Here is a 19,505-nt window from a genome sequence, read left to right as displayed (position 1 = left end):
ATGGGACCTTCCTGGCTTCTCACAGAGTCCTAGATTCCCAGACCATGAGCATCTAATCTGACCCCTTGCACAACACAGGCCCTAGGACTGCCCTGAATTAAAGCCTGTTAGAACTTCAGCCGAGCTTTTAGCAAAACATCCGATCCTGATTTAAACATTGTCCATGATGGAAGAGCCCCCAGGACCTTGGGTGAAATCTTCCAGTGGTTAATTACCCTCCCCATTAAAAACATGTTACCATGTGGTGGGTTTGGCACATTTTCTGTCAGGTGTAGTTGCTGAGCTGCGGGAATCCTAATCCCTGCAAGCAAGGGTTAATCGGCAGAGTGCATTTGAGTGATACAATTCTATAAATAAACTGAAATATGAAACACCCCTGAAGCTCTAAACTGCTGTTTATTTCTTGTCTTTGAAACTCCGTGGGCTGAGAAATTTCAGGTGAACATCTGAAAAATTAGTCTTAAAAAATCCAAGTTCAAACTCTGTAGCTGTTCGTTTTTCTCTTGCTTCCTCACAATATAAAAACGGCTGGATTGTTTTTAAATTGCCCAACCCCCAGTTTCCGCTTTCAGTCTGAGGTTGACATCCCAGGCAGTGCAGACCAGTGGTGGACTAGGACTAGGAGAAGCGGGTCCATTCAGGAGCGTTGTTTCCAGCCAGGAGCTCACCTGTGCTTTCCATCAGCTTTTTTTCACCAGCATGTCCATGCAGAAGCGTCTCTTGCCGTACTGGGTGCTGCCGGCCATGGCCATGAGTTCTGAGCTGAGATTAGCAAGGTGGTGGTTCCCAGTGGGCATGAGCATAAATCCAAAAGCCATTGCTAATGTCTTCAACTTCTGTTTTTGGTGGAATTTCTTTATATCAGGCCTGGTTTGCAATTTAGGAATGTCTGGCCAAATGGCTTTAGCATGTTGCACGATCCTGGTGCTGGGACAAGGAAGGGCCTGTTACACGCTTTCTTGTGCCGATTCTGGCCGATCTTTTGCAGGTAAAATACACTTGTGATTAGTAAAGAGAAGGGTGGTATTTAGCCTGTGGATTCCTGCCAGGAGCTGAATGAGGTCTGGCCTAGATCAGTGTAACTGTGTCACGCTAGGATGTGAAAAATCCACACCGTTAGAGACAGTTACACCGACCTTACCCCCCGCATAGACAGCACTATGTCAACAGGAGAGCTGCTCCTGTTGACGTAGCTACTGCCTCTCGCAGAGGTGGATTAACCACGCTGATGGGAGAGCTCGCTCTGGTCAGCTTAAAGCATCTCCATTAAAGCGCTACAGCCGTTGCAGCATTTTAAGTGTGGACTTGCCCTAAGTGTGAGAGCTCACATCTGTCCCACCCAGCCTCTGGAGGCAGCTGCACTGGGGAGACACCGCTCTTCTGGCTTGCAGCACAGCCATAGAGTGCTGGACGATGCCGGAGAATGTTTCAGGAGGGCGTGGGAAGGCACTACCCCTATAGCGAGGGGCCGTGAATACACTCTGTGGTTGTGGATGGGGAGTTCAATACTCAGCTGCTAAAATGTGCGAATTGCAGTTGATTTAAAATGAGACCAGTGCTGGCCTCGCTGATTTCCCAGCCTGCATCTCCTGCTGGAATCAAAGAAGCAGCTCTGAGATCCTCCTTGGAAAATGGTATTGATGTGCCAGGGGTGATACATGACAAGTTGGTGCTTGTACCAGATTCCCAAGTGTCCCCAGTGTGTTCACCTGGGACCAAAGTGTCTGCAGCCACCCAAGAAGCGTGTGCATCCAGGACTCACACACACACACTGCTCCAGGGAAAATACACATGCACCATAGAGGTTTGCCCACAGGTCCGCACTCTCCTGCGCTGATGTTGTGGAGCGTGTGCCCTCTTGTGGCCAAATGGAGAGATGTCAAGATGCTGGTGAGGGACACGCAAACTGCTGGAGCTCACACACCTGGGTTCCTCTTGTCTCTAGAAACCTTCCCTAGAAAGAGGTAATATTGCTGGCACTTATAACAGATCATTCACTGTGTGTAAATAGGCCTTTCTCACACTGCACTGACTGCCTGGGCCGGGTTGCTTTGGGCTTTCTCCCATTCTCCTGTCTCTTTTCCCTTGTCTTGCTCCCAATCCAGTTGGCAGTACAGCTCCCAATGACCCCAGCGGGGCAGAACCAGCCCCAACTTTTTGCTCTCCACCCCCCTCACTTGTTCCTCTCTTCTGTATGTTCCGTGTTGGTTCCCCCCGTTGCCTCCTCTTCCCCGCCACCCCTGTTATTTCAGCAGTCCTTCTTCGTTCTTGTCTGGCTTCCATTCCTCTTTTGTGTTGACTTTCAGAGGCAGGTTCTGCTCTCACTTTACCTGCCTCTGCCTCCCATTGAGATCAGTGGGCAAGAGCAGACCTTGGCCCCAGGTGTACCCCTCTGTCTCTGGAGTTGGCTGTGGCATTTGTCCTTCAGTCTGTTTCTCTATTTTTGTTACTCTTGGTTTGTCCCCTGGGATCAGGTGATTGTGGATTTCTGCTCCAGGGAAGGCCCTGCATTTTTCTCTCCAATGCTTTCCGTTTCTCTAGCACATTGCTGTCCTTTCCCAGTTGCGTGCATGTCACACAGACGGCTCATGTCTCCTGATACTGGAGGGGTACAATCAAAGGGGAAGACACGTGACCGCCCCATGTGTCTTCTCTGCCCAGTGACACCTGCATCCAGCCTAGGGCTGCTGCACTCTCCCTGCCCCACGTTACCTGCGGGGGGGGGCTCTGTCCTTCTCCCACTGCACCTCCACGCCAGCATGTTTGGCTGCTCTCCCTGGCGCCTGGGCAGGGAGCTGGAGGGAGCCACTTCTCCCAGGACTGAAACTGGCCGCTCAGGGTGGCTGCTCTGTGCAGCACGGCAGCTGCCTGAGAGAGCCCGGCTGGGGAGGCAACGGCAGCAGGTCACCTCCGACACGGGCCAGTTGCTGGGGACAGGGGCCAAGTGAGCCGGAAACGTGCCGGGCGGGTGAGGGGACTCCGACTCACTCGACCCTGGTCCCTGAGACTGGGTGGGTGGGGGGCGGCCTGCTGCCACCGCCGCCACCCCAACTAGGCTCTCTCAGGCAGCCATCGCACTGCACAGAGCAGTGACCCGGGGCGCCTGGCTTGAGAAGTGTCTGGTCCTGCCCCTTCTGCTTCCCGCCTGGGCCCAGCTGCCAGGGACAGGGGCCAAGCGCGCAGGGGGGGCAGGTGCAGCGGGAGAAGGATAGAGCCCCTCTCCCTCCTCCCATGGCAGGCCAAGCAGAAATCCGGGGGGAGGGGGCACACTTGGCCCTGCATGCCCCCCTTACGCGTCACCTATGCACAGTCCCCAGCCTCTTTCCTGACTGATACCACAGTTTGAATTTGCCAGGACTCTGCCTGTCTTTTAGCTCAGCGCAGCTACGTTGCCACCACCACAGTGGCCAAGCTACTATGTTGACACGTCCTAGGATGATGGAAGGGGTTTTCCTGTTCACTGTAGTTAATCCATCTCTCCTGACTGCTTCTACGCTAGAGGTGAGGTTGACCTAACTACGGTTCTCAGGGCGTGACATTTTTCCCAGCCCTGAGTGAGATAGCTACAGCAGCCTAACTTTTAAGCGTAGACCAGGCCTCAGAGTGGCAGAAGCAGAAAGGTTTAATTTCCAGTTGCTTGACTATAGTGCTGTACGAACTGGAGAGGGCTGCTCAGACTAACCATTTTCTATGGTGTCTGTTTTTATACTAATCACAACTTTCTATGGCAGAAGTGTTTTTGTTCAGACTTAGCATGTTTTACTTGCAGGAGGTTTTGGATCAGAGATTGTTGTTCTTTAAAGGAGTTATAGGAATGACTCCTCAGTTGTGCTGGGAGAATTTTTGATAGAAATTTAATGGACGCAAACTTCAACGGGGCTTCAATACAGCTCTCCTCTGTTGCCAAATCCGAACGACATCTGCTGTGCTACGCGTTCGTTGCTTAGCCTGTATGGAGAGGTCTAATAGAATTTCCTTGAGAAAAATAAACCTTCCTGAGTATGACGAGGAAAAAAATTGAGCTAGGTTGGTGAATTGGGCAGAGCTTGCAAGTTCATTCTCTCTCACGCACATGCGTGCTTGCAGGCATAGACAAGTCCTGAACTTGCACTGGGACAACTTTTCTGACCTATTCAAGTCTGTCATTTTGTGACATTTCGATGGGTTCGCTATCCCAATGGCAAACTTGTTTATGTCAGTCGGAAGCTGCATAATGAGTAGCACATTACTCGGTGAGTGGTCCCACCGAAGAGAGTGTAAGACACTACCGGGTGTGCGTAACGGGGGCAGTCTGCGTGAACTCGGACCTCTGCCACCGGTTTGCTGGAAATTGATGGAGAATTCCTGTATCTTCCAGCTGTGCGTTTTCAGGTTGGGCTTGGGAGGAAACTTGGAGACAACTGTAGCTATGAGCTACCCTTTGCCACTCACTCTGAGCAGTACCTTACATTGTGAGTAGTCTGGGCCACATGCAGATTAAGATTCGGCTGGCCGTGAGTAAAGGTGGCAGAGTTTAGCTCTTCATGAAGAGCAGGAGTTCAGACACAGCCTGTAATCTCTGTGGCCACAGTTTTGCAGGCATTATAATCTCTGCAGAAGTCCTTGTGGGCCTTCCAGCTTTGCAGAGCATGCAAAGGGGGACATATCTTTATGGGGGACATATCTACATGGGGGAAAGCCTGTCAGACCTTGGGCAAATGGCCTAAAGTTCACCAAAGGCGGACAGAGAATTCATGTGGGCTGGTTTTGGAAGTGAACAGCTCTCAGAATAAGGGCCCTGGCTTTCAGAACTAGCCCTGTGTGTTCAATCTAGCAAAAGACTCCTGAAGGAAACTGATGGAAAGTTTGTAGGCAAGGGTTCTTCCCAGCGATGAAAGTTGCCCAACTCTTTTGGTCACCTCTCCAGAGCAAGCAGCTTTGTTTTCTAAGCCTCATCTCTCCGGAGCCACCTCCGGTTCCCCCCAAAGGCCATCCGACATTCTCCTCAGCTCGCAGTTCACGTGCAAAATTTGAGAGGTTCAAGGGGCTTTTCCAAGAATTTGGTAGGGGGAAGAATTTACCCTGTTCCCAAGGGGTGGGAAGGCCTGACCTCAAGCTGTGCCATCCCTCCACACCTGAGCATCGCTCAAGCTGCCACTATAAGCTCTTTCCGCTCTGGTTTCTTTTCCTTGCCCTTCCCCTCCTTGTGTTGCCACCTGAGGCCACGTGGCTGGTTCCTCTGAGGGATTTCAGCAGATTAAGAGCCCAGTTCTGATTGTTATAACCAGCATCTCCAGGCTCGTCTGAGGCCGTGTCCTTCGGAGCCCGCAGAGTGACACTGGCAGGCCAGCGCCAGAACTCAGCACCCTACCAGGCCGCATCTGTGTGCACACTGGGACTGCAGCCCCTGCCCTCTTTTGGCAGCAGCGCTGAGAAGAGTGTGGGGCAGGAGAGATGGCTTCATGTGGGGTGGCCTGCTCCCCTTGCCCCCTGTGTGTGTGAAGGCAGAGATGGAGACGCTCATGAGTGATCTGGGCAGATCTAGTCGGCTATTGCTCCCATGGGGAGTGGCTTAGCTGGCTTGGGGTAATTCTTAGTAAAATAAAATACTGGCTCTGAACAACGTGGCCTGCCAAGGGCTCTGGTGCTGGGGGAACCAGAGACCAGACCTGCCGCTCCATCTGTAATGCTCTCAGGATTCTCATGGTCAAGGTTAGGTAGAAACTTGTCACCTTGGTAACTCAATTCCGGAGACTCCGCTGCTCTCGGGAACACGCTCCCGTCTCGCCGCTCAAGTGCCTGGCACGTTCTCTGTTCCTGTAGCTGTCTCCTAACATTCCCCACGCTGGTTTTTGTGATGCTGCCATTGAGGGAGGGAGGGGTGGGACGAAGGGACCTAGATGAAGGTGGCCAGAAGGGCAGATGAAGAGGAAGGAGCCTGTGAGTCCAGTGTGGGTCGGATCAGTAACAAGGAAAAGACTCGCCTGGCGGAGTTAGTGGAATAGGCAGAAGGCTCATGCCAGTCTGGAATGCAGGAAAGGGGCTGCCTGTGCCCCCGGGAACAGCGACCTGCCCCCCAGTAACTCATTGGTTTCACCCATGACTAGCTAGCCAGAGAGAGATGGGGTGGAAAGTCCCACCAGCGAGGGCCAGAGACAATGCCCCAGTAAGAGGCTCAGCCCAACCCCCATATCACTAACTGCTGGGCACTAGGAGACCCTGGGATTTCTGCCAGGGCACTGTCCAGGGAGCCTTCCCATCTGCCTCTGGCTAGGAGACATCAGGGAACTTCCCTGCTCCTGGCCCTGCCTGTCTCTCAGCCCCACTTTGCTGCACTGTGCGTCATGCACATTGGCATTCGTGCTGTGGGAGAGGAGGGGCACAAAGCTGGTGTGCATCTCAGGGTGGGGTCACTTCACAAGTCACTCCTGGCCAGTTCCCTGGGTAGATGACCTGCACTATGCCCCATGCACAGCACCCAGAGACAGGGGTCTGATGTGCAGAGTGGCTGCCCCCATTCTCCTACCCCTGCGCTCTCTGGCTGGAATCCAGAAAAAGGGACGCTGGCCCGGATCCTCAAAGCCTACATCAGTGGAATGCCTTGGAGTACGGACTGCAGGATCTGGCCCTCTTTAATAACCAGTGTTTGGATTCTTCTGGTGCCAGGCTGGTTTTACTCAATGCAGGTACAAACTCAGTGGAGAGGGGAAATCCTGCTGTCCAGGAAACTCCGTGGGAATGCAGGAAGAGTGCAGCCTTGGGATTCCCAGCTCCTCAGATACCAGCCCAACCGCTCTCATTTCTACGACTGAACCGTTCCTAAGCAGACTGGTACCAGCTGCCGAGTTTCAGCCAGTGCCTGTAGCATGCAGAGAACTGACAGCTGATGTTGCACTGTGGAGTGCAATCCAACTGACTGCATGTGGATTCATTTTAGGCTAAGCATGTACTTAATTTGCCTGGTAGCTTAATGCATAGAGAGGTCCCGACAGTTCCAGCTCAAAGATGAGCGAGGAATGACCGTCCAGGGGTTGTACATTGCAAATAGAGCCCCACTGGATGGCATCTAAGGCGGGACGCTGCCTGGAAAGCTGAAATTAGGGTTTTATTTAAACAGCCCAGATGGGATGTTTCAGGGCTTACGAATAATTACTATGCGTGCTGGAGCTGCTGGGTTTCTTCTTGCACTCTTGGGCCCATGGTTCTAAACTGGCCTTTCCCATCCTTTTGTAAGCCTGATCTTGTAACCCGTTGGTCCCTTATCCCTCTCACTCCTTTCCTTGTACTCCTTACTGACAATAACCTGTGGGAAAGGTCTGGCCCCTCTTTAATGCCACACCATGGGTAGAGGGTGCTAGGCAGGTACTGCTGCCTCACCTCAGGAGTCCGAAGGGAATTTTCCTTGACTTTGAGAGTGGTGTGTGGTGGATAATCCTGCACAGCTTAATGCTCAGTGAATGGAGTGATCTTAATTAGAACGTTGAGCATATATGCAAAGCAGCATCGACACTCTAGCGGAGGTCTGAGCTAACCAGTGCAGGCTGGGTAGTGGTATGAGCAGGTCTGGGTGGGTAGGCATTCAGCTCCTTTGCAATGGTGTCAAACCTGGCTCCCCAGAGTTGACACTAAACTCTTCCAGCGCAGAATAGCTGCAGTTATTCCTCTGCCTGCGCATCTCACCCACCTCAGGCTCCTGGGGGCACTGCAGCCTTTGGGCGCTAATGCGGCTCATCTCACATTGTGACAGCATGTCAGGACACTAGTAAGTCAAAGTGGGTGGAGCCCCGACAAGCCCAGGAATTGTGCCTGTGAAGGCAAAAGAGCAAATGAAGTTCAGTCCGTGGAGCACTGTGCTCCAACCACTTCGCTGGACAGTTCTGTCAGCGTGAACGAACGGCTTCCGCGGAACCAAGGATTTCTAGAGAAATCAGCCTGTTCTCTGCTCTTCTGTGCATTGCCAGTGTGGCCCAGGAGACACTGACCAGCAGTACCAGGGCCAGTCCAGAAGCACCACTAGCCCCTGGCCTCAGGGAAATGTGCTTATGGGGAATCCTTGGCAGGCTGGAACTGCTAGCTGCTCCCCTCTGACTGCGTTGGCTGCAGGAGTGAGCGGAACTGTTCTAGGGCTCGAGATGGGAGAAGAAATCCTGAAAGCACCTGGGAGCAGATGGAAGGGACCCTGGGACCTTGGTTTTAAGGGCAGGGGATGTGAACATACGACTTGCCAGACTGGATCTGACATACCTTCTGAAGTAGGGAGGGGGATGCTAATGAACTCGTAATGAACTGGCTCCTGGTTCTGAGCTGAAGCTCTGATGAACTAGTGACCCCAAAGATGTCCCCAGGGGGATGGGAGGGGCTGGTGCCTGGTGAGCTGTTAGCAGGGGTGCAGATTGTTATATTGTTTTGGATACCTCTTCTCTGTAAGGTGTTTTACCTGAAGAATAGAGTGGGCTGGCTGAGAAAGAGCTGGGTGGTAACATACCTGGAGAAATCATGGTTACAAGTCTCTGAGGAGAAAGCAAGCATGGCTGTCTGTGCTGGGGATAACACTTTGAGGGTAGGCAACTATGCAGCCTGGGAATACCCCAGTCAGAAGGGAGAGAGGCACTGGACTCCACCCAGGAAAGGCAATAGCTCAGGAGCTGGAAGCCTGAGATTGGGGGCCCTTAGTGGACCTCCGAGGGGAAGTGCAGGTCCCTGAACTGGGATACCCCCCAGGAGCAGATGTGGGGCAGTCAGTGCCAATTGCGTCTCTCAGATGTGAGGTCTGTGTGGTGCTGCTGCTCAGGAGTACCGTGCCTCTCCCAAACTCCTGCTGGTAAAACTATTATAGCACCTCCCAAGGCCAAGTCTTTTCCGTGCCTGGTATCTGTTCTGCAGTAGAGCGGGTCTGATCACATGTGGCACCTCTGCTTAGCGGTGGATCTCCTGGTCGTCCTTGTGCCTTGGGAAGGGGAGTGAGGGATAAATGCCGCTCTCCAAGCCCCAGGTGTGAGTCCCCCATCCAGGGGAGGTGTGCAAAGCAGCCAGTTTTCCTTGCAGCACAACTGATTTCCCACCTCTGAGCAACACTTTGGGGGTTGGGAAAATAGTTGAGGGGAGAATAGAAAATGCTTCTCCCTTCCCCCACAGCCCACTAACCGGCAGGAGGTGTGCATTTCCATTGACTTGGCTGGCAGGGGCGTTTGAATCACTTCCAAGGCAGTTTTCCAGCTCCCTGTTGTGTGCCCTGGGATGGCGGGGCACTGGCAAAGCCAGGCCATGTTTCCTTAGTGTGGTGCGATCTCCATGCTCTTACTGAACAGTTGCTGCCCCCCACTGCTGGAGGAGGACAGAGGAGTTGCCCTAAGTGCCCTGCTCCTGGAGGAGGTGTAGACGATGCTGGTTCTCTCAGCTAGCAGCAGGAACCAGCAGCCTTGCTGCAGAGACCGGAGGTGCTTTCAGAAGCTGCGGTGATGCTAGTTCCCCTTTCAGAGCAGGGGAGATGAGTACCTGGAGAGGGCTTCCTGGTGGCCAGTGGTGTGGTGGCACTATGCCTAAAGCAGGCACTTCTGGGGCACTGCACCAGATTGACAGAGGGAGTTAGGCACCTAACCTGCTTAGGCGCTTATGTAAATCCCATTAGGCACCGAAATCCCTTCTTAAATCTGGCCCGTTGCACCTAGCACAGGCGGCTTAGGGCCCCCCAGACTCCACAGGATTGCAGGAACTGAGAGGGGGACGTGTCCTCTGCCCCCGTCTGGGTGCAGCTCTGCTGGCCAATGGAGTAGTGGGGATGGGCCATGGCTGCGTGCCCTCTGGGACAGCTGGCATTGCTGGAGACGCTCACCTGGCACGCTACCATCTTGCTCGGCCTCTGCACTGATGCGCAGCGGAGAGGAGGGCTCTGCTTACCCCGGCACACCCGTGCAGGGCTGGGCGCAATCAGGCCGTAGCAAACACCTACTAAGTATCCAGGGCACAGCAGATACACTTTATAAAATGCAAACACCACCAGGCTTCCTACCGCCACCGACTGAGATCATCTGCTTTTCATTCCATCCTGCAATGCCCCTGAGTGATCCCAGGCACCTGTCATCCCGGCTTCTCTCCCACGACAACGTTTCCAGGCAGTGTGTTGTCCTAATGTCATGATGCACCCAATGAGCTTGTTCCGGAGGGCTGATTAGTAATGATGGTGTCACTGCATGTCTGTCATCAGCACTGGCCTTTCATGGCTGGAATCTGAACTTCGATGACAGTGGGGCTCTCACCCAGGACAGAAAGCCCAGGGAGAGGTGCTGGTGGAGACACCCTGAAATTCATGGCTGGCTCTGACATCTTGGGGTTTCCTAGCTGCCCTCTTCCATCGCCATGGTATATGAATAGTGTGTCTAGGAAGTCAGATTTGCAGTGTTGTCTACAGTGGACTTCAATGAACACTGTTCTGTGCCCTGTTGCAGTGCAGCAGCTTGTCCTGCCTGGGGAGGTCTGGAGGGGTCATCCTTCCCTGGTTTGGTTGTTGCACAGAGGTGAACCCTGCAGCATTCTCTGAAACTGGTTCGGCTCCGATCCAGTCACGGTTCCTCCAACGGGCCATGCAGAGGTCGGGTCCCCTCAGTGGAGAATGCCTTATCTCTGTCGTGTGAGAGCTCCGCCCGAGGCACTGCCGTGGCGTTGTCTCCGGCTACGTCGTCGGTGGAGGTGGGGTTTACAGCAGGATAACCAGTGTGCATGAGCTGTCCCGCTGTGGTGGCAAGGCACTGGTAGGTTTTACCAAGAGGTCAACACTATACCCCCTGCCCACCAGGATATGACCTCGCCTAGCCACATCGCGGTAAACACTCCCATATCTGGTCTCTGCTGGGGTCTCACAGTGGGCTTGCTAATGCCCATGGCAGTCTGGACAACGTTTGCTCCCTCCCCCCCACCCCGGTCTCTCTGGGTACAGCTGCACGGGAGCTGGCAACGTAATTCCCAGGTCAGGTGGATGTGCCCACCACAGTGTGCTAAAAACAGTGGCATGGCTTGGTCGCCCCGAGAGCATGATCCTGTGTGAATCCCTGTGTATGTGGGGCAGCCAGCCCCTCCTGCTGTCCACACTGCTGGATCAGCGCTAACATGGGTATGTCTGCCTGAGCTGCAAATTATACCTCCAGGTCCAGTGTAGACACACCCTCTGCTAAGTGCCTGATGACTGCCCTGCGCTGGCTGGCATTAAATTAGCCAGTCCCCTTTCCTTCAACTGCAGCTTGTCTCCTCTAACAATGTGTTGTTCCCAAATCATGCCTGCCAGTGGCTCCAGGAGCTAGAGGCCTCTGCCTCCTCGGCCCTGGGTGCAGCCGCAGCGCCATGGGCTTTGTCTCTGCCTGATTTTCTCTTGCTGCGGTTGTGTCTAAGGAAATGCTGCCATGGTTTTCCTGGCCCAGCGTTCTTACTGCCTCCTGGGTGTCCTCCCCTTTGCTGTGCCCCACATTGTTGGTTCCAATGCAGAAGACTCTCACATGGCTCCAAAGGAAGGGGCAAATTGTTGGTAAAATTTTGACTCCTCCAGGGAGCAACCTGCTCACCAAACCCCAGAGGACAGGTGCGTGTGTAAATGCAGATACATGCCTGTGTTTCCTTGCCAGCCTTCCATCAACTTTCCTGGGTTTCGGGAGAACGCAGGAGATTGAAACAGACAAGGCTCCTGCTCTCAGACAACTGTCTGGGAGCACTGGAGCTCTCTTTTTACTCCTTCACAACACCCAGGCAGCGTTTTACCCTGCCACTGGGTTTGCTTTGTGCTCTGTAAAATGGAATCGGACCTGTCCCCTTAGCACACGGGGGTTACTGCTTCGCAGCTGCGGGAGGGGCAGGGTTGGGATTTTTTCCTCCGTGTTAATTGTGAGACAAGTGAGTAGGTGAGGGGAATCATGGGGGTGGCGCATCTCACAGGTTACGTCCTGGCTGGAGAGTTAGTGAGGGGAATTGGCCTCCAGCTCTGAGCACCTGGTTGTAAGCCCATTACTGTCCTCAGTTGTGCTGCGTTTCCCCCAGGTGTGTTGCTAGAGTTTCAGGGGGCATATCCCACAGTTCTTTGTGTTCCATTAAGTTGAGTCACTCAGAGTCTTTCCCAGTGCATTGTGGGAGAACATGTCTGCCCTTCTGGGCACGCAGCAGGGATTGTGGGAAGGTGCTGTTGGACTGGCAGCATGCTGGTGATTTAGCCTGCATTTGACAGCAAAGCGGGTTGGTTACCAGCCTGAGTGAACCCAGCACCCAGGCTCTAGCCAATATCTCAGCCGGGGCAGCTAGCACCACTAAACTCGGGTCAGAGGGTTCTGCGTGTGGATGGGAGTGGGGTTAGGAGCAACATCTGGGTAAGAGCCAGCTGACTCTGCAGGGAGACCTCCACACAGGGGCTGGGGGACAGACATGCCGGAGTTCCCAGGCTAGCAGGCTGCTCAGCCTGGCCTGCAAAGGCCCAGGGTTGTTGTACTCGGCCGCTGGGGCTACAAAGAGCAGAGAGGTGGGGCCGGGCTGGCCCTGTTTGAACTTGAGCCAGTTGATGACCAGCATGACTCTAGATGCTAGTCTGGACACAGGGCCCCCAAATCTCATCTAGACACACCCTTCGTGGGACAAAGAGGCCCAGTCTCGGTGCTTGTTCCCAGAGCATGGGAACCCCAGATCCCATCCGCACACGAAAGGAGACTGCGGGAAGGAGCCTTGGGGGAGCTGCAGGCAACAATCTGCAGTGTGGACCTACCCATCCTGGCTGGCGAAAGCCAGCAACAGGAGCCGTGTCTGCTATCGATGGAGATCTCTACCCTCCCCCTTAGACTGCCCTCTTGCAAGCCCTCGTGCCAGGTAATGAGACCCGGGAGGGTGTGGTGAAACGGCTCAGGTAGCACCACTAATTTCCTTGTCCCCTGTCCGTCTGGGTCTGAGACAGTCGATGGTTTCCGTCTGGCAGTAGGAAGCAATCAGTGCTTTGCGCTCTGAGATCTCCCAGCTGCCTGCAGTAGCACTGAGCAGCAGGGAGCAGCCAGGGCGGACAGGGCTGCTGTTTGGTGGCTCTGTTTCTCCCTGGCCTTGGGGTCAGTGGTCCAGCACCCCACAGGGTCTCTCTGGGGGATCCCCCAGGGCTCCATGCCATGAGGTTGCCGTGCTCAGGCGACAGTCACCTTGGCTTCTCTCTCTGTTGTCTCTGTGCCTCACCAGTGGGGGGCGTGGGTGAGTAGGCCTTTCCATAGCTGTAGGCAGTTCTGTCCAAACAAGGCAGAGCTGGGAGCGTCTGGAGGAGTTGACCTGGGCTGCCTACCCAGGAGCAGGTGTCTAAGAGATTCCCAATTTGGGGGCTGGGTCCACTGCAGGCTCTGCATTCCCAGAAAGCAGCGATGGCCGAGCACCACTAAACTCGGGTCAGAGGATTCTGCATGTGGAGGTTGATGGAGATTGTGCACTTTCCCCCGAGAGAGTCCCTGGCACGCTCCATGACTGTGATACCTCCAGGCTGCACTGCTGCCATGCTTGGGACCACATACCCAGCGGTTCAGAAAGCAGCAGCTCGCTTGGCTAGCGCAGCACCCTGTGCTCTGCGGCCTGTCCTGCCTCCCCCTCTCTTCCCACACTTCATAGAATCATAGAAGGTTAGGGTTGGAAGAGACTTCAGGAGGTCATCTAGTCCAACCCATTGCTCAGAGCAGGACCAATCCCAACTAAATCATCCCAGCTAGGGCTTTGTCAAGCCGGGTCTTAAAAACCTCTAAGGATGGAGATTCCACCACTTCCCTAGGTAACCCATTCCAGTGCTTCACCACCCTCCTAGAGAAAGAGTGTTTCCTAATATCCAACCTAGACCTCCCCACTGCAACTTGAGACCATTAGTCCTTGTTCTGTCATCTGCCACCATTGAGAACAGCCGAGCTCCATCCTCTTTGGAACCCCCCTTCAGGTAGTTGAAGGCTGCTGTCAAATCCCCCCTCACTCTTTTCGTCTGTAGACTAAATAAGCCCAGTTCCCTCAGCCTCTCCTCATAAGTCATGTGCCCCAGCCCCCTGATCATTTTCTTTGCCCTCCACTGGACTCTTTTCTAATTTGTCCACATCCTTTCTGTAGTGGGGGGCCCAAAACTGGATGCAATACTCCAGATGTGGCCTCACCAGTACCAAATAGAGGGGAATAATCACTTCCCTCGATCTGCTGGCAATGCTCCTACTAATGCAGTTCAATATGCCGTTAGCCTTCTTGGCAACAGGGGCATACTGTTGACTCATATCCAGTTTCTCATTCACTGTAATCCCCAGGTCCTTTTCTGCAGAACTTCCGCTTAGCCAGTTGGTCCCCAGCCTGCATGGGATTCTTTTGTCCGAAGTGCAGGAGTCTGCACTTGTCCTTGTTGAACCTCATCAGATTTCTTTTGGCCCAATCCTCCAATTTGTCTAGGTCACTCTGAACCCTATCCCTACCCTCCAGCCTATCTACCTCTCTCCCCAGCTTAGTGTCATCCGCGAACTTGCTGAGGGTGCAAGCCATCCCATCATCCAGATTATTAATGAAAATGTTGAACAAAACCAGCCTCAAGACCGACCCCTGGGGCGCTCCGCTTATTACCGGCTGCTAACTAGACATCAAGCCATTGATCTCTACCCGTTGAGCCTGAAGATCTAGCCAGCTTTCTATCCACCTTATAGTAGTCCATTCATCCAATCGATACTTTTTTAACTTGCTGGCAAGAATACTGTGGAGACGGTTGGCTTTGAGCTGCCACGCCCTGTGTGGCCTTGTACCTCCGTACCCCAGGGTTCTCAGGGGCTCCCTTTGCTGGTTTGCATAGCTCTTAGACCTCATACCGCAGGGTAAGGCTCAGCCCTTCGCTCAAGGTGTGGTTGGAAGTCCAGGGTTGTTTTTCTTAGCCACGTTAAGGGTAGGCCCCAGAGCCGTGGTTCATGTGGCTGCAGCCAAAGATTCTCCAGGATGGGAACTTGCTAGAAATACATGTTGATGTGAAAAGCAGTATCATGCGCCGACCCAACCCGACCTAGCAGGAGCTGAGCCTTCAGAATAGGAATGGGTGCAAATACCCCGGGCCTGCTGGGGATGGAGGTTAGGACTGTATCAGGGCATCATGGAATATTCCTTTGTGGTCACACCAGGGCCGTGCCTCTTCCAGCTGTGTCTGGGGCCTCTGGCGAGAATGGGTGGATGTATCTGCCACTGGACCCATGCTGGGTGACCAGGTGTCTAGTTTTCGACCGGAACTCCTGGTCAAAAAGGGACCCTGTGGTTGGCAGTGCTGTGGAGCTAAGGCAGGCTCCCTACCTGTCCTGGCTCTGCACTGCACCCCGGAAGCAGCCTGCAGATCCAGCTCCTAGGAAGGGGGGTCTCTGGAACTCAGCGCGCTGCCCCTGCCCCGAGCATCGGTTCTGCGCTTCCATTGGCTGGAGGCAGTTTGCTCTACTGGGTATTCTGGCTCATCTGTAGAGCTGTCTGGGAAGCCCTGTGCAGCAGCAGCAATGGGAGTGACTCCTCTGAGAGGCAGGTTGGGGCCTAGCCGCTGTGGCCAGAGGGCAGTGAGCAGGGCCAGAGTGGGTGTGGAGTGATTCTTTTCCCCCGAACGCTTCAGCAGCGTTTCCTAAAAGTCTCCCCCCAGGCACGAGGTACCACGCACCCTGGACCAGGATAGCTACTTGGCTGGGCAGCCCAGGAGCTGGAGTGGTGTCTGGGCTAATCTGTGCTGGTTTCTTTACAGGAGCAGGAAGATTCAGATCCGGAACATCCCCCCTCACCTACAGTGGGAGGTAAGTAGGTTCCCACTTTCTACAAAGTTCCCCTGTCATTGCATCTGAACAAACGTTGGAGGCTGGGCAGGAGCTGCAAGCATAGTCTGACCTTTGTCCTGTGGCATCTTCCCAGGGTCTTGAGGAGGGAAGCAGAAAGCAGCCTTTGCAGAAGGCTGTTCCCGTGACACTGTGTTTCCTAGCCCGAGGTGCATGGTGTGGGTGTGGCTTGGCTATAGCTCAAGATGGCCCATCTCCTCAAGGTGGCTACAGCATTGCAGTCCCGGGAGAGGAGCTGCCCTGTGGAAATAATCCACCTGCTGCTTCTGCTTGGTACCAGGTGCCAGGCTGGGGAGTGGCTCATGTTGGGGAGCACCCTGGGTTCCTTGCCATCACCTTGCCAAAGCCAGACCCCACATGGAGCTGACATGATGGGCTTTGGGGAAGCATCTCCAGCATCTTCCGGGGTTTCTTTGGAGGTGGCGTTTCCCCTCTGTTCCTGCTGTGGCGACGGTCGCTGGGGTGACCCAGAAGGTCTGGAGGCGGCCGAGTCAAATTCTGATGCCAGCAATAGCTGCCATAGGGGCAGTGTGCTCGAGAGACTCAACTGCAGGTTCATTTGGGCTTGAGTGTATATTGACACTAGGAAAAGGACGTCTTTCCCCACTCAGAAGGCCAGGCCCAGCCATTGTCAGCACTTCCTCCAAGAAAGTGGTTTGATCCATCCAGCCCAGCAGCCGGGCATGCTGAACCTCAGGTGACAAGGGCTGAGGAGACACAGTCCGCAGCCAGTCACTTGTCTTGTGTAAAAACAATGAGGAGTCCAGTGGCAACTTAAAGACTAACAGATTTATTTGGGCATAAGCTTTTGTGGGTAAAAAACCCAGTTTTTCAGATGCATGGATACAGACTAACATGGCTACCCCTCTGATACTTGTCTTGTGTAGGTAGAGCCAGAGCTCTGCTCTGCTCCCCAAGTCAGCCAGATGCACAGGGGAGGGTCCCTATCGCTAAGTCTTTAACCTTGGGAGCCCTGTCAGACTGACTCACCCTGCATTGCTTGATGCTTTCTCTTTCAGGTGCTAGATGGACTTTTAGCTCAGTATGGGACTGTAGAGAATGTGGAACAAGGTAAGAAATGGGTAGGTGGCATCATCCACTCCTCCTACCCTCCCCCCCCCCCCCAACCCCCGCTTAGGAGGACACGCAGGGTGGAGCTGGGATGGTGGCACACCGCCTTGCAGGACACGGGCCCACTCAGTGTCGCAGCTGTGAGCCCCGTTATCTGGGATTCTGGCTGTCATGCAGACCAGAGCTGACTGGCCAGCGGCCCTTTGACTCGGGAGCAGTGCAGGTCGCAGTAAAGAGGCCATTGGAATCTAGAAGCCATCTAGACAGCACCTGGACTGCCAAGGGATCCCCCAAACCTATCCTCACCCGGCCAGCCCCTCTTTCCGTGCATCCACATTGCCAGGCACGGGGCTGCCAGCACAGGGCAGGCCCCAGGCCCGCCTGAGACCAGGCAGTGGTTCGGCTTTTGCTGATAACGCTTGGGCTCATCTGATAAAGCCATGTCCACTGGTTGCTTGGGGCCTGATCCTGCCATCAGCACTAGCTGCTGTTGAGTAGGAGTGCCTCATTTCTCTGGCAGTCCTGCTGGGTCTGTTTGCGGAATAAAGTCCTCCTCCCCCCTGCATGAGGCTGCCAGAATCTGGTCCTGGGAGCACAACAAAGTCCTGCACTCATCAGAGCTGCGCCCCATTGTGCTCAAGCAAGTGATGGAGATTTGCAAAGCGTTCTCCAAGGCAATACACACGCGTGTGCGCACAAGCATACATGATCTTGCAAGACTGCACCGCAGGGATGCAGGGCTTAGCAGCTACCCAGAGCATGTCCCAAAAGCCCCGTTAGCATACTAAAAGGGTGCCTTAGCTTTCTCCTAGGCCGTTCCCGGGGCAGTTGCACACAGTGGACAGGAGCAGTATTTTTATGGCTGATTTTTAATGAGACTTTTCTGTACTCTGTACTCAGAGTACAAGGTGTTTATCAGAGCTTTCCTGGAGCCCCTCTCTGTGTCATCAGTGATGCATCAGGTGTGAGCTCTTGGCAGCGTCTGAGAGATCTGTGCAGGAGAAATCCCCCAGGCTCCCTGTTGAGATGAGCCTAGAACAGGATCAGATTCATGCCACAGGATAAATGGCCCGATTAAGTCAGTGGGATTTTTGCCTGAGAGAGGATTTCAGGACTGGGCACTCTGGCTGAGTATCTCAAACCACTCAAGGGCATCTAGGTCCCCTGGGCAGCTTTGGGAATCAGCCTCTGAGTATAAACCACCCTTTAAAGCAGGGATGGGCAAATTAGGGCCCATGAGCCTTTTTAAGCCGGCCCGCAAGCTCCCGCTGGGGAGCAAGGTCTTGTGCTTGCCCTGCTCCATGCTCCAGCCAGGGTGTAGGGTCGGGGGCCGCACCACAAAGCTCCCGGAAGCTGCAACGTGGCCCCACTCCAGCCGGGGCACAGGGTTGGGGGCCGCACCACGTGGCTGCCGGAAGCCGCAACGTGGCCCTGCTCCGACCCCTACACACTCCCAATGGCCCCCTTGGGCACTCCAATGGGAGCTGCACAGGCGGTGCTTGCGGATGGGGCAGCATGCAGAGCCGCATCTCCACATAGGAGCCAGAGAGGGGACATGCCGCTGCTTCCAGCAGCCACTTGAGGTAAGCGCTGCTTGGAGCCTGCACCCCTGAGCCTTTCCCCAGAACCCAACCCTCTGCCCCAGCCCTGTTTCCCCCTCCCACTCTTCAAACTGCTCGATCCCAGCCTCCTGCCCCCCAAACTTCTCATCCCCAGCCCCACCCCAGGGCCTGCACCCCCTCCCACACCCTGAACTCCTCATTTCTGGCTCCACCCCAGAACCCGTGCCCCCAACCCAAGCCCGCGCCGCAACCACAATTTTGTGAGCATTCATGGCCAGCCAAACAATTTCTATTCCCAGAAGTGGCCCTTGAGACAAAAAGTTTGCCCACCCCTGCCACCAGGGGGTGCTGTAACTGCATAACAGTAACAGTGCTTGGCCTTTGTCTACTGCCTTTTCTCTGAGATACATTGAGCCTCTGTTAGCCATTGCAATAGTTCTGCGAATTAGGGAAGTGTGATGCTCAGGCGGAGAAACCCAGGCACGGATCGTCTAAGTGACTTGCCCAAGATCCCACAGCAGATCAGTGGCCTAGGCTGGATTAGAACCCAAGACTCCCATCTCTCCAGCCGTTGCAGGGTGCTGCTCCCACAAGGCTGTGGAACCTTAGGGTTAAGGGTGATGACTAGGCTAGCACAGACTGACCTTCCTGACTGATCCTGCCCGGACAGGGGAGAGGGCTGGGGAAAGCCCTGGGATGTTTCATGAGGTGTGGGGGCAGAGGGGCAGGTTCCCCAGACAGCACAGGACATGAAGGGAAGGGGCACAGGCAGCCACACAGCAGAGAAGCTTGGCCAAGCACCCTCCCCAGCGCCCCAGCAGGTCAGTGCCAGGCAGCACCCAGGAGAGGCCCTTCCTAGCTCCCGGCAACTGCTGTTGATTCAGATAAGAGCTTCGCTTCTCTCCCAAAGGGTAGAGATGGCTCTCTAGCATCACTGCACTCCGCTAGGAATCCCAGGCTGAGCCCCCGCACTACCAAGAATGTGAATCTTTCCCTGGGCGCATGAGAGAGAGCCTTAAGCAGCCATTCACCAGTTGCTCAGAGCCAGCATGGGGGGCACTTGGGCTCCTGGTAAAGCCACAGGACA

General features: G+C 54.5%; 1 protein-coding gene across 2 annotated transcripts in view; it reads left to right on the top strand.

The window, feature by feature from the left end:
- IGF2BP2 (insulin like growth factor 2 mRNA binding protein 2) overlaps positions 1 to 19,505 on the top strand; it is a 102,517-nt gene that overhangs the window by 43,777 nt on the left and 39,235 nt on the right. For both annotated transcript variants that reach the window (XM_073360302.1, XM_073360303.1), the window contains exons 3-4: positions 15,698 to 15,746; positions 16,805 to 16,856. In XM_073360302.1, the coding sequence (XP_073216403.1) occupies positions 15,698 to 15,746; positions 16,805 to 16,856 (101 nt within the window). The remainder of the gene's footprint in view (positions 1 to 15,697; positions 15,747 to 16,804; positions 16,857 to 19,505) is intronic.

The sequence above is a fragment of the Lepidochelys kempii genome, chromosome 9 (assembly GCF_965140265.1).
Source record: "Lepidochelys kempii isolate rLepKem1 chromosome 9, rLepKem1.hap2, whole genome shotgun sequence".
Lineage (NCBI taxonomy): Eukaryota > Metazoa > Chordata > Testudines > Cheloniidae > Lepidochelys > Lepidochelys kempii.
Note: the sequence above shows the minus strand (reverse complement) of the source record. Positions and strands in the feature narration are given on the sequence as shown.